The sequence below is a fragment of the Galeopterus variegatus genome, unplaced genomic scaffold (genome assembly GCF_000696425.1).
Source record: "Galeopterus variegatus unplaced genomic scaffold, G_variegatus-3.0.2 Scaffold4347, whole genome shotgun sequence".
NCBI classification, from domain to species: domain Eukaryota; kingdom Metazoa; phylum Chordata; class Mammalia; order Dermoptera; family Cynocephalidae; genus Galeopterus; species Galeopterus variegatus.
The window spans coordinates 83,767-98,862 of record NW_007730458.1 but is presented as its reverse complement, the minus strand read 5'-3'; the positions used below and the strand labels follow the sequence as shown (position 1 = coordinate 98,862).

Here is a 15,096-nt window from a genome sequence, read left to right as displayed (position 1 = left end):
CCTACATGATTAGCAGGATATTAAAAATGAAGCATCTAGAACACAAAGATAAACCTCTGTAGTGTCTTCTATGATGTGTAAGTCACATGACATTTAATTAGGCATTTAAAAAAATTTTACTGATCTTAGCAATAGATCTTTAGAGGCCTCTTTTAGGTTTAAAAAATACATTGATACAATAAAGTCACATGAATATAATCCACTAATAAAAATGCATACACTGCAGTACTCATATGTGCTTAAAACTTTCTTACTAATGGGGTGCTTGATCAAAAAAGTTTGAATTTTACTAGGACAGAGGTCTTAAAATGAATATTGTCTGCTACCACAGAAAAAAAAATTATCAAGTATCTTGTTGAAACTAAATGAAAGGAAATCTGGAAAATATTCAAATGAGCAAGTGAAAATTAACTACTCATTTAACATAAATTATTTCATTGAGTAAATATTTCAAATATTTGTTGGCAAGTACTGTTTTAGGCACTAGAGATACAACAGTGAGCCAAACAAAGTCTTTTCATGGATTTTACGTTTCACTTGGTGGATAGAAGGGAAACTGACAATAAAAAAATGAATAAATAATATGCCAGGTACTGGTAAGTTCTAAGAAGAAAACTCAGTAAAAGGGGCAGAGTAATGAGGGAAGAAGTGCTGTCTGAGAAAGAGTGCTCTTGGAAGACCTTCCTGATCTGTTGGCATTAGAGCAGAAATATGAAGGAAGTGAGGGAGTGAACCATATGAAGGTCTGAGGGAAGAGGGTCCTACTCAGAGGGAACAGCAAGTCAAGAGGCCCAGAGGCAGGAGCATGCTTGGCATATTACAGGAAAAGCAGAGGAACCATTTTGCTGAGACAGACTACTGGATAAAAAGCAAATTTGTAGGGAAGAAAATCAAAAGTTCAGCTTTGGATGTTGTAACAGAAATTGTGTTGGGCTGCTAGTAACAGAAACCCAAGCTAAACATACAGGATTTTTTTTCTCATATGGGAAAAAATCTGCAGTTAAGCAGAGTGGGGCTTTTGTGGGCTTCACAAAGTTATCAGTATCCAAAGTTATTTCTGCTTTACTATCCTTACCATGTGTTTTCCATCCTCAAAGTCAACTCATCGTCTAAGATGGCTGCTGGAGCTCCAAGTTTTTATAACAGTTTTCTAGGCAAGAAGTAGAATGAAACTAAGACAAAAAGGACACATGGCAGCTCTGTGTAGCCCACTAAAGAGCCTTCCCTGAAGTCCCCACCTAACAACTGCTTATATGTCATTGGCCATTCTGAATTGCAAGGGAGTCTAGGAAAAGTGGTGTTTTAGCTGGACATATTGCTATCTAGAGTAAAATTGGAGTCCTAAGGCAGAAGGAGTTAATTGATATTGGGTCAACTAGCAGCTTCTGCTACAGTCATGCTAAATTTGGGATGTCTACTCGACATCCAAGTAGAAGAGCTGGGAAAGCAGAGTAATATATCCTTGATATATAATATCTCACTGACCCTTCCTTTATATTGTTTTATTCTTATTCTTATTTTTAATTTTAATGCATACAAATACTTATTATGGCTTTCACAGACCTAATAAATATTGTGAACTCAGTTCCCCTAATTCTGTTTTCCTTCTTAAGGTTTTAATTTTCCCAAACCCAGATTATTCTCCTATAGGAAGTCACTTAACTTATATAGTTGGAGTGAGACTATTCTCTTAAATTTCATAAGTTTTTCTTTTATTTATTTATTTATTTTTTTAGCCATGGCCTGAAGATGCTCTTGAACTTGTAGCTGTGAAATTCTTAGAAACACTGGAGCTTACTGAAGGTGAACGACGAGAGATAGTTCCAATCTGTAAACATTTTCACACCTCCATTATGGATCTTTCAGAAAGGTTAATATTAATAAGTTTTAAAATAACAACAATGCTTTATATTTTAAAGCATCTCTTTCTGTGAAAGTCCAAAATTTTAATAAATGATTTCTATGTCTTCTAAATCTTTCTGATTACTTAATTAGTTAAGACCTTCAGCCTGCAGGTAGGAGAAAGCTACTTGATCCAGCTTTAAAAGGGGGGGGGTGACAATAGAAATAGATACAGGGGTGTCTCACAAAGCTTAAGGGAAAGAATACAGCTGGATCTCAGAAGTGACTAGAAGCAGTAGTTAGAAAGCCATCAGAAACCCAGAAATGTTTTTTCTCTGTTTCTCATCCCGGTTTCTCTCTGGGCATTCACTTTCTTCTTTCTCTTTGTAGACTGAATTTTTTACTTTCCAGTGCATTTGGAGGAAACTGGCTGGCTCTCAGCTGTCAAGTTTCTTTTTGCAGTTCCAGCTACAGTCAGACTAACTGGCTGTTTTCAGCTCCCTATTCCAGTTTCATTCTTTTGTTGTTGTTGTGACCGGTAAAGGGATCTCAACCCTTGGCTTGGTGTCGCCTACACCGCGCTCAGCCAGTGAGCGCACCGGCCATCCCTATATAGAATCTGAACCCACGGCCTTGGTGCCCCCAGCGCCGTTGCGCTTCCAGTGCCACACTCTCCCGAGTGAGCCACAGGGTTGGCCCCCTTCCAGTTTTATTCTAAAATGTGATTAGCCTGGCTTTTGTCCAGTGCTGAACCCCAGTCTCATCAGCTATGGTTAGGGTGGCAGTTTTCATAGAACAAACATTGCTACTGGGGCAATGGAAGTTCTCAAAGAAGGGAAACTGGTTGGTGGACTGTAGATGCCTCCAAAGTATCTGTTTTACCTCTGTTCACCCCTGAGATCCTCATTTCAAAGGTGTATAACCTAAGTGTTCATGGTATGTTGCCTACCGAGAGTCATAATGGCCAACCAGCATGGTTGGCTTGGACAATGGCACCCAGTAGTGGGGCTGTAGTCCACATACTTGCCACAAAACATTGCTTCCGTTGTTTCCATGTGTATGCGTAGTAGTCTGTACTTCTGGTCATATCCCATCCAGCCCACATATGACATACTTGTTGTGCAAGGAATGATGACTCATGCTTGGTGTTCTATCTGCAATCCTCTTTCCTATTGTATTTGCCTAGTTTACACAACATCTTGCATCCCTTACGAGGTTAAATCCTCCTAGCTTATGAAACATGTAAAAAAGCGCATACCTTCCTTGCTGTAGTTCATCTTCATTGATTTGTGCTTTTTAAACATGTCATTGCTATTTGCTATTTTGCAGACAAGATGTGAGGATGTGAATATGTATAAATTTCTGGTCTTATAAAGTTCAAGTTCTCGGCAGCTTCTGCATATGAGTTAACCTTTATTCTTAAATGTTTGTCGTTACTGCTATGTTGAATTTACCTCTTTGTGAAATCCATTACTTATAGTAAGATATGTTATCCACCTCTCTTTTAGGTTCTTGCATGAGTTAGGACGTCATAACTATGTTACTGCTACTTCTTATCTTGAACTTATTGGCTCATTTCGACAGCTTTTGACAAAGAAGCGACAAGCTGTCATGGAAGCAAAACAACGATACGTGAATGGGCTTGACAAATTAGCTTTTGCTGAGTCTCAGGTAAATTTGATGAACTGCTCAAAATGGCAATATATACCAGGAAATATAAGAAGTAATAATAACAAGAGCTACACTTTATTGAGAATATGTTATATGCCAGGCTCTGTTATGTACTTCACATGCATTCCTTTAATTATTCCTCATAACAACTCCATGAGGTAGACACTTTCATGATCTTCACTTTACAGATGAATACAACAAATTTTAGAGGAGCTCAATAAGTTGCTCAGAACACGCAGACTCAAATACATCCTGTTTTATTTTTAATTAATTTTTTGGCATTTGAGAGAATTTAATGTCTGGACTGACTTTTTATTGTAACAGCTGGTTAAATATAAGATTTAGGATTTTTAAATGAGTCAACTGCTAGTAATACTTATTAGTGTTAGTTCAATATAAGTAGTAGAGGTTTGGTTAATTCATCTTTGCATTGTATCCGTAAACCCAGCATAATAGGGATACCTAAGATGCCACCTTCTTTTCTATCTGCATTTCTTCCATGGCACCTGCATTCTCCAATTGCCCTGTCATATACTCAAGGAAGGTAAAGTCTTTTGTGAAGAAAACTGGCCACACTCTCATGGTTTTGTTTATCATGCAAAGAACTGGAAGAAAAGCTAATGTTTTCTGCCCTAATACTTTATGATACATTTAAATTTCTATTTTCTATATTTGGTTTCAGTAGCTGTTATAGCAATGGAAACTTAATAACAAACTGTCTGTTTAGGTTGGCGAAATGCAATTGGAGCTTGTTCAATTACAGCCCAAATTGGAGGAAGCTAAAATTGAAAATGCACATATGATGCAGGTAGAGTATCCTGAATGTTTTAAAATTGCTATTAAAGGACAATTGAAATATGTAAAATTAGCCTTGAAAACAAGCCTTAATTTTTTAGGCCACTATTGTCTAGGGACTTTACCCTTTTCTACTGACTTGCTAAGGGAGGTGTGAAACCCATTTCCAAATTAGATCACAAGTATTTGCATTTCTCCTCATTTTATCCTAAACCCTCCTATCCTTCAAAATGATGTGTTGAATTCTGTAATCTTCAAAACTTTTTTTTGCCTGTAGGATTGAGAAAGCAACAGGATGTTTGAGAAATTGTCTTTATCTTTTCTTTAGATTATTGAGATAGAATCTGCAGAAGTAGAAGCAAAAAGAAAGTTCGTGAAATTAGATGAAGAGATAGCCAGTGGGAAGGCTGAAGAAGCCCAAGCTCTGAAAAATGAGTGTGAAAGTGACCTAGCTGAGGCAATTCCAGCCTTGGAAGCAGCTCTGTCTGCACTGGATACGCTTAAGGCAAGTGTTTGAGTTAGCTACCTTGTGTTTCCTGAACAAAGTATAACTGTGTACAGGTACTTGGTTTATTAGGTGTGGTTCTATTTCAGTGCATGGTAGTATATTGTCTTTGTCCAGTCCAATGAAACTTACCTCTTAACAGTTGTTCTTTGATATACTGATATTTTTATATTTTTGTTTTTCAAATATTATCTGTAATTTTTATTCATGATATTTCAGTAGCAATGGGACAATCTCCAAGAGGCCAAAGTGGTTCTGTACGTGGACCAGGAGGCATATGTTAATTAGTATGGAGCTTTCCTTTTGCAGCCTTCTGGACATGCATTCATAGAAAAACAAAGGTCATTTCCAATACAGCTATGAGTGGCACCTGTCTTTACTACACTGTGTCGTGTATGACTTTTTACAGGGTCTTTAGGCAACACTAGAACAACCTCACCAAACAGAGCAGGAGAGATAGCATCTATTGACTAGGGAGACCTAATGCAGTATGGTGGCTCAGGATATTCAGACCCCATTCTTTGCCCTTTTTCTTAATCAATGCCGTAACTTTCTTGTAAGAGACCTGACAAGACTGTGAACTCAACCTACGGGTAATTCAACATCTTGCAAGATCAGACTCTATCTGATTTTCAGTTATATCATCCCTGTAGTTATGACAAGAGATTTTAGGGGGTTTATAGAAACATCCTAGAGCTCTCAGTGTGCCAGGAACCAGGAATTTAAAACCCTGAGCTTATTATTTTCTTTTTTCTTGCTCTCTGGCACATTTAAAAGCCACATGCTACCCCATGATCTTTCTTCATTCTCTCCTTAGAGGTTTATCACAGCAGCCACTCAGTTTGACAAAGCCTTGTTTTTAAAAGGCACTCCATTTGAGGCAACCATGAGCATTTATTCAAGTAACTGTTTTATCACTGTATTCTATGAACTTTCAGTATTCTGTTCTCTGATATAGGATTCTTGATGCCTTCAAACCCCACTAGGTCATTAATTTTAGGTTTCCCTTTCTTCTGGAGTCTGTTGCTTATATCCTTCCTGGTATCAAATACTGTATTATATGAGTTAGGGTTCAGTTGCAGAGAAGTGAGTTGACTCTATTCAGTATAATCAGACAAGGATTCTTTAGGGAATTTTATAAATGGATTACAAAAGTGTTGGACGAAGTAAAGAAACAGATCTTAGGCTGAGCTGTCAGGAATGACTCACAAAGCCAAAATTCCAAAATGATCTACAGGAGGAGCTGCCCCTCTGAGTAGGAAGCCTGCAGGGCCTTCTTTGAGAGCCAAATTGCCTTTACTATAATCCATATCAGCAAAAATGGATGCTTCACACCTTGCTACTCTCCCATTTATTGTCTGAATTCTGGTATCACTCAGGTGATTTCATAGTGAAACCTGATTCCCACCTAGAACTCCGGTTGCATGGGAAGCTAAGATATACATATAGTTGTTAGCTTTCCAGCATTTGTACCATTTTAAGGAATGGAATGTCAGGTTATTGCAGTGGGTAATAAGTAAGTAAATCTACAGTATCTGCCATAACCATATATACCTTTTTAGAAAATAAGTTTGGAATTGGTACCTACCTCTTCTTTCATTTTCTTCAATAAAACTAGTATTGTATATAAGCAAATATAGAATTAAGCCTTTTCTGAATTAGGGTTCTTAACCTGGATTCTACATATGGACTTGGTATGTAATTTTATATATGCAAAAATATATTTTCTGGAGCATTTATAGCTGTCATCATACTCTCATAAAAATCTATGAACCCCCAAACATTTGAGAGCCATTAGTCTTTTTTTATTATTATTATTCAAACATAGTTGCTTGTACATATCTGTGGGGTACAGCATTGAATATCAGTACCAGTGTGCAATATGTGATGTTCAAATCAGGATAATTAGTATATTCATCATTATACAGTATAATCGATTTTCATGGCCCTTTACCAATTCCTCCCTTTCCCCCTTCCCTCTTCCCCTTTTCCACCCCCAGCAACCTCAGGAGAACCATTAGTCTTTTTTTTTTTTTTTTTCCTTTTTGTCTTTTTTCGTGACCGGCAACGGATCGCAACTCTCAGTTTCGCGCCCGTACGGACCGGGACCCGCCACGGGATCGCAACCCTTGGTGTTGCTCCCGCCCCTCGCTCAGCCAGTGAGCGGCCGGTCTGTATGTGGGATCCGAACCCTCGGCGGGAGCGCCACCGTGCTTCCCAAGCGGCGCACTGTAGCAGGGCGCCACCAGGCCGGCCCCAGAACCATTAGTCTTTTTTTTTTTTTTTCCTTTTTGTCTTTTTTCGTGACCGGCAACGGATCGCAACTCTCAGTTTCGCGCCCGTACGGACCGGGACCCGCCACGGGATCGCAACCCTTGGTGTTGCTCCCGCCCCTCGCTCAGCCAGTGAGCGGCCGGTCTGTATGTGGGATCCGAACCCTCGGCGGGAGCGCCACCGTGCTTCCCAAGCGGCACACTGTAGCAGTGCGCCACCAGGCCGGCCCCAGAACCATTAGTCTTAATCTGTGCTAAATATTCTTTTGCTAATTCTTTCATAACCACGCAAAGCAAAAAAATTATAATTTCAAATGATAAGGGATGCTTATATTCTTCAACATTACTTTTAAAACTCTCATTATTTAAAAATAAACTATTGTGAAATAAATAAATGAATTAAATAAATTATTGTGAAGATGTCTTGTTTTCTTTTGATTTAGCCAGCTGATATTACAATTGTGAAATCAATGAAAAATCCTCCTTCTGGTGTTAAACTAGTTATGGCTGCTATTTGTGTCATGAAAGATATAAAACCAGAGAAAATTTCAGATCCTTCAGGAACTGGAGGCAAGGTAATAACTGGACATAGATTTACATCATATTCATGAATGTACAGAACTAGTTTGCAGCAATCCTTATCAAATTAAATGTCAACAGTACTCAATCCAGAGAAGAAACACTGTTTTCCAGATTAAATGGATTCAGAATAAACTATGGAAAACACTATCTGTATATATTCTGTGGTAAAGCTAAGGCAGTACTGTGTCAGAAAAATGTGATTCCAATTGCTTCCATCTCCTTTTCTGTGTATGTGGGACTCCCCACTATCATGGGGTTGGAATGAATGCACACTAAGATACCTGCATTTTTCTAGCTAAGATCCTTGAGAATGTGATACATAACATATAGGTGTTGTTTCTGAACATTCAAAAAATTCTACTGAGTTAAGCAGTTTAGTGAAGTTGCTAAAAGCATGTGCTCGGGAGCCAGAATGTCTGTATTTAGAAATCCTGACCCTGCTGGCAGTGTGACCTTGGATAAGGTGCTTAACCTCTGTGGGATTCTGTAAAAAGAGGATAATTATAGTACCTATCTCACGAAGTTAATGTGAGGATTAGATAGTTAATACATCTACCTACTGTTCTTATGTATAAAACCTCACAAGCAGGAAGTTCACAAAAACATTAGCTGTTATTTTTACAATTATTATTCAAGGCTAAATCCCTTAAAAAGGAAGGCATAGTATTCATCCTAAACTAAATTTACAGACTTATTTTCTTTCCAGGTTTTTACAACACCTGGGTTTGAAATCCAGAGTTGGAGAATTGGGATTTTTTTTTCTTTCCATTCTATCCTTTGTTTAGATAACAAAGAAGATAAATAGGCTCTTACCTTATCAAGTTATTCTCGTTTACACATACACACACATGCACATACACACACTTCTGTCAGTCTTCTGGAAGGGAAAAACAATGTTCAGTTAGTTACTCAACGTATTTTACCACCATAAGTAGCAAGTACTTAACCCTATAACTGGCAGATAGGGTGTAGTTTTTGGCTTTCTGTTTTTTCTTCTATTTCCCTTGGAGAGCCTAGGTAGGTGAGGAGGTTGTGTTTAAGAAAAATGTTTACTGCTTTTCTTGTTTTAAAGAGTTAAAGAATAATGGAAAATAAAAGTTGAAGTAATAATTTATTTTTTATGTAAAATTGTGATGGTGTTTATGCTAGCTGCTTCTCTTAAATTAAAAAAATCACACCATTTTCCTTTCAATGTTTAATTTTTTGTTCAGTCTATAAGTTCATGTTCATATTTAATATGTTTCATAAATTTAACATGTACTTGGAGAGAGGAGTCTTAATTTCCAAGAAGATGTAAGTTGATATTTTGAAAGTATGTGAACAGTTTCTCTGGATAATATATCTTAAATTTCAAGAAGAAAATTTTACATTGAGCATCTTTAATTGTACATTTGATCTTTCCTTAAATTTTATTTATAGATATTGGATTACTGGGGACCTAGCAAAAAGCTTCTGGGCGATATGAATTTCTTAAGAGATTTGAAAGAATATGACAAAGACAACATTCCAGTGAGTTGCATGGGATTTTTTTCTACAAATGTGGCTTTGCTAAGTTGCAAAAGATCTTTAATATTATGCAGTGTTTTATAGAACATAAGGAGATAGTCCATTTTTAGGATTAAGATAATTCATAAAAGAATATTACATGTATTAATGACTATATTATGAATTCTTGTAACGTGTAAAACCACTTTTCTTTCAGATAATTAGAAAGTTATTTAATAAGTTACTGTTTTAGTATACGATGACTTGAAAGAATCGTCTGACTGTCTTCTTGTAATAAGTAGTTTATTAGGAAATCTGATACACAAATTTACATGAGATTTAAAAAAGGACAGTGTATTCTTTCCCATTAAAACTCTTATTTATTTATTAATGTTTAATTGTTCTTTTTCGTTGTTTCCATTTGTTCTCTCAACCTGCAAGAGTTTTTAAAATAATTTTGGAGGGAATATTTTAACTCAATATCTGTAATAAATTTGCATATTTTGCTCACAAATATAACTTTTTTTGCTACGATCATATTTAAGTTATCTCAAAGTACTGATTTTGGCTTTTAGAGATTATATAACTTTTTTATACAAATGTTTTTATTATATATGATTATTTTTCCCTCTTATGATTATGTGATATATGTTGAAATTTAAAAATCTAAATCTTTGTTGTATAGGTGACTGTTATGCAGAAAATTCGTGGTGAATACTTAACGAACCCTGAATTTGACCCCCCTAAAGTTGCTAAAGCTTCTTCTGCAGCTGAGGGTCTGTGTAAGTGGATCATGGCTATGGAAGTGTATGACAGAGTTGCAAAGGTATTTTGAAGATTAATACATACATTTTCTACTAAAGTATTCCCAGAAATTAAAATCCATGCATATGTTTACTAGTTAAGAAGTTTCTTAAAGTGATTCCAGGGAGAATTTGTTCTGCTGTAGCATGATAATTAGATATTGATTGTGTACCTAGTAGATTAAGAGAATGTGTGTGTTTGACATAACCTGGTTGGAGCTGTGTGGGTGGTAGTGCTGCAGGAACAGGGATAACCAGTGAAATTGGCCAGACTAATTTATAGCTATAGAGACGTGGGGAAAAGAAGAATTAGGGTTTGATGAGGGGAGAACAGGAGCAAAGAAAAATCTAAAACATCAAGGACAAGTGGCAGATTAAAAAGTTGATTTAAAAGATCAGAAGTAAGGGGGCCAGCCCGGTGGCGCACTGCTACAGTGCGCCGCTTGGGAAGCGCGGCGGCGCTCCCTCCGAGGGTTCGGATCCCACATACAGACCGGTTCCTGCTCACTGGCTGAGCGAGGTGCGGGTGCGGCGCCGGGTGTTGCGATTCCGTTGCCGGTCCCGGTCCGGTGCGGGCACGACACTGAGGGTTGCGATCCGTTGCCGGACACGAAAAAAGACAAAAAAAAAAAAAAAAAAAAAAAGATCAGAAGTAAGAAAATTCAGTGAGTTAGGAGGCAGAGCATGAGAAGATCCTCTGAAGTAATGGCATGCATTTTTAGGGAACCTTTTAAGGAGTACCCTCTGGGACCAAATCCCTGAGAGAGCAAAGAATGGTTAAGGGCATTTTGTAAATTTGGCTAGCAAAGAACCAGGGAAACGTAGGCCTTGCCCTCTGTAGTTTGCAAAATACTACCCAGGGAAGCAGAAGATATAAATAAAAAGGCAGATGAAAATGCATGTGTTTAGTACAAGCTCAGAGGATAGAGTGAATGATCAGGCTGTAACAATTGAGAAGATATTCCTAAATGAGATAGAACACATTCCTGTAGAGAGGTAGGGGCTTTGTTAGTTTCAGAGCAGAAGACCTGTATAAACCTGTTAAAGAAATAAATTCATTTTATTTAGGATGTCCTTCCATTGAACATCTTGTCCCCGCCACACAGTAGTCTCATATCAGGTCTGCTAGTTCTCAACTCAGCTAATTTCCACATATCCCACAGGGCATGTGAAATCTTCTGGATCCTTTCTACAAAGCAGAGAAACCAAGGCAATCAGGCTCTTTCCTGTCTACCTTCTCTACACCTCCACTTGCCATTTTTATTCTGATGCAGCTGCTCCATGTTGATCCAGAAGGGTGGAAGGAAGCTATCCAGAAATGTCTCCTGTGAAGTCAAAAGTAGAAAAGAGAGTTTTCCTCTTTCTGTCTATGTACTTATTTAATACATTCATCTTTCAGGATTTCAGCCCAGAAGACAGAAAGCAGGATATTTGGAGTCTTAAGTCTACCCTCTTTCTAACTGGCACAGACTCTCTTTGGTCATCTTCTAAGTTCTTTATACCAGTGGCCCAAATTCATTCTTGATATGCTAATGAGCATAACAAAATAACACCTTTAGAAAATCCTTTCTCTCAACAAAGTATGGCTTTTCAATATTTGTTGAGGAAATTTTTTAATTCAATTTTGAAACTGAACATCAAGTTTTCTTTTTTTATATTTCTGTGATCACAGTAGTCCCCACAGATGTATGCCTTGGGCTGACTGGGAAGAAGATCAGAGACGTGGAAAGGAAAAAAGGAACATCAAAACCAAAAATATATTTATGTATTTTAAACGCTTATTTCTGTTTCATGTTCTCTGTTTTTTGGCAATAGTTGAGTGGTAACTTCTCATTATTTTTGAGACATTTTGCTATGTATGAGGGTACTTCAAAAAGTTCATGGAAAGATTCATATTATCTTTCAATTTTATTTTTCTGTGAACTTTTTGAAGTGCCCTTGTGTTGTGACATTTTTTGCTGACAGTTTGCTAGTCCAGATAATTTATATATTTTAGAAATATATAGGTATTGGGCCGGCCCGGTGGCGCACTGCTACAGTGCGCTGCTTGAGAGTGCGGCGGCGCTCCCACCAAGGGTTCGGATCCCACATACAGACCGGCCGCTCACTGGCTGAGCGAGGTGCGGGCGCAACACCGAGGGTTGCGATCCCGTTGCCGGTCCCGGTCCGGTACGGGCGCAACACTGAGGGTTGTGATCCATTGCCGGTCATGAAAAAGGACAAAAAGGAAAAAAAAAAAAAAGAAATATATAGGTATATTTTACTTTATTTGTGTGTAAAAATATAAATTTAAGGCAAAATGTTTATTTTGTGCAACATTATTATAATGTATTTCTAATCCATAATATCTATAAAGGAATTCTATAGATGTCAGTTTTACATAGTATGCGTCACATCTGCACATATTGTTTCTTAGGTAGTGGCTCCTAAGAAAGCTCGCTTGTTAGAAGCTCAGAAGTCCTTAGCTGAAACAATGGAGCTTTTGAATGAGAAGAGAGCAGAATTGGCAGAAGTAGAACATCATTTGGAAAATTTACAGAAGACATTTCTTGAGAAAACAGAGGAAAAGGCTGCTTTAGAAGACCAGGTAGAACTCTGTGCTAAGAAACTTGAAAGAGCCTCACAACTAATTGGAGGACTGGGTGGAGAAAAATCAAGGTCAGATTTCTACTCATTTTAACAAGATTTAAAAATGTCAGGCTTGAATATGTGACCGTCTGGGTATTTATTATTGTCTAGCTCCATGACTTTGCCAGTTGTTGGGCTCTTTTACCTGCTGGTAATCCTGCACCGACTGGGCCGATTGTTGAGCTAAGGCAGGGTCTGGAGCCCACAGACCCCTCAAGCCTGTTCACAGACTGGGTCACAAACCCTTCACACGCCAGGCTGGGTCACCAGACCCCTTATATGCAGGTCTCCGAGCTAGGTAGCTGGCCAAAAGGTTCTTGGAGCCATAGGTTGGAAAGCATAGTTGCACTGACGGCGGCTGCCCCAGGCAGTAAACACCAGCCAAGTTGGCGGCACCTTGCAGGCACACTTACACACACACACACACACACACACACACACACACACACATACAAATGTGCTTACAAAGGATGTGCTAAAACCGCATCCAACTGGATGCGAGGCGAGGGCCCTGACCAAACTATTCTATTTTTCCTACGATCCACCCCTTCAGGGTCCTTGCCTACAATCTATGCATTCAGAATCTTCCTCGATGTTCCCTTAGCGAGGATAAATGACCTAGTATGGATAAATTTACATACTACACATTCCATCCCAGTCCCAAAAGTCTTTAGCTTGTTGCAGCACCAACTCAAAAGTCCAAAGTCCAAAGTCTCCTCTGAGACCAAAAGCAAAAGTCCTTCCAGACGTGAACCTGTAAATTACTCCACCCCCACACACAGTGTTTACTGAACCACTCCCAACTGGCCCGGAGGTGAGGGGAGCCAGATTAAATTATTCTATTTTCCCAACAACTGTGGTTACTGATTTTACAATGGCTGGTTGAGAATGTGGGACAGGCTACAAAAGGCACCAGGTCAGCATCTTCAAATAGCAGTATCTATCTTGAGGATGGTGTTTGCAACTTGCTTTCAAATGGTTAAAGAAAAAAAAAAAAAAAAGGCAAGTAAGGCAAATGATAATTTTTGAATCTAAGTGGTGAATATGTGGTTGGTTGGTGTACAATTTTTTCTAATTTTAAGTATGTTCAAAAATTTTTCTAATAAAATGTTTTAGGGGAATAGTGGATGTATGGCACACTTGGTTAAATTTTATTTCAAAGAAGATATAATTGGCTTAATCTAAAAACACCAGTCAGCTTTATTCTAATCTATTTATTTGGACTAGACAACTATTTCATTTATTAATTATATTTGTTTTATGAATAGTATGATAAGGTAATATGTCTTTGAAAACATTTTGTAGTGCAGATTAGATGGTTTGGAATACACACTTTTATTTTAAGGGTTTCATTAAATAGAAAAAATATCAACCTTAGCAAAAGTATGTTGGCTCCTATACAGTTTAAATGTAAGTTTTAGTAATGAATTGCAAATGTTCCTATGTTTTATTTTATTTTATTTTATTTTTTCCTTTTTGTCTTTTTCCGTGTCCGGCAACGGATCGCAACCCTCAGTGTCGCCCCCGTACCGGACCGGGACCGGCAACGGGATCGCAACCCTTGGTGTTGTGCCCGCACCTCGCTCAGCCAGTGAGCGGCCGGTCTGCATGTGGGATCCGAACCCTCGGTGGGAGCGCCGCCGCACTTCCCAAGCGGCGCACTACAGCAGTGCGCCACCGGGCCGGCCCCAAATGTTCCTATGTTTTATAGTTTAACAGTAAATACTGAAACAAATAGTGGGACTAGACCAAATCATCCTAGAGAAAATTATTAGGCAAAATGCTGGTGTTTTGTTTGTTTTTGCTTATTCTGAAGAGATAATTCCTGCAAAAAATGCTTAATATTTCTAATAATGAAAAGTAGATTGTCATTTGCATAGCACAAATATGTATTATAGTATATAGAGAGCTAGAAGTGATCCAATTTCCCTATTTTACAGATAAGCAAGTGCCAAACATTTTGTAGCTTTTTGTTACAGAATTTGTACTAGAAGCCCCTTCTCCTTTCAATTACTGTCTTTTATCATTCTCTGTTGTGAATCAGTTCTGCTTTTGGTTGATTGCACAGATGGACTCAAGCTGCAGATGACCTTCAGATAACATATGAAAATTTAACTGGTGATGTCTTAGTATCAGCAGGAGTAATAGCCTACCTTGGTGCTTTCACTTCTGGCTTTCGACAAACATGTACAAATGATTGGAGCATGTTGTGCAAGGTAATGGTTTTATATTTTGTAAGTTTTGTTTTAGAACATTTTAAGTATGTTTTGGGATATTTGGGGAGAAAGGATGATTATAAGGACAGAGAAAGGAAGAAATTACTGAAAACATGGGGTCTTTCTTTTTTTGCTTCTTGTTTGGTCAGTAATGTACTTCCACGGTCCAAATTTAATTCAGTTTTCCTATTCCTTAGAGTTATTAAATAGTACCTAATGACAATTAAATCATTATTTTAATTTAAAAAATATTTCAGTTAACAAGATGAAAGAAAACAGATTTTTGTTTGTTTCTT

The 15,096-nt window shown here is 37.9% G+C and overlaps 1 protein-coding gene across 1 annotated transcript in view; it reads left to right on the top strand.

Moving 5' to 3' along the window:
- The window catches only part of LOC103602911 (dynein heavy chain 12, axonemal-like), a gene marked incomplete at both ends in the record, with an annotated part of 185,863 nt that overhangs the window by 88,175 nt on the left and 82,592 nt on the right, over positions 1-15,096 (top strand). Inside the window, 9 exons of the mRNA XM_008587356.1 lie at positions 1,737-1,870; positions 3,351-3,513; positions 4,241-4,321; positions 4,637-4,813; positions 7,530-7,661; positions 9,088-9,177; positions 9,839-9,979; positions 12,373-12,614; positions 14,653-14,800. Of these exons, the coding sequence (XP_008585578.1) occupies positions 1,737-1,870; positions 3,351-3,513; positions 4,241-4,321; positions 4,637-4,813; positions 7,530-7,661; positions 9,088-9,177; positions 9,839-9,979; positions 12,373-12,614; positions 14,653-14,800 (1,308 nt within the window). The remainder of the gene's footprint in view (positions 1-1,736; positions 1,871-3,350; positions 3,514-4,240; positions 4,322-4,636; positions 4,814-7,529; positions 7,662-9,087; positions 9,178-9,838; positions 9,980-12,372; positions 12,615-14,652; positions 14,801-15,096) is intronic.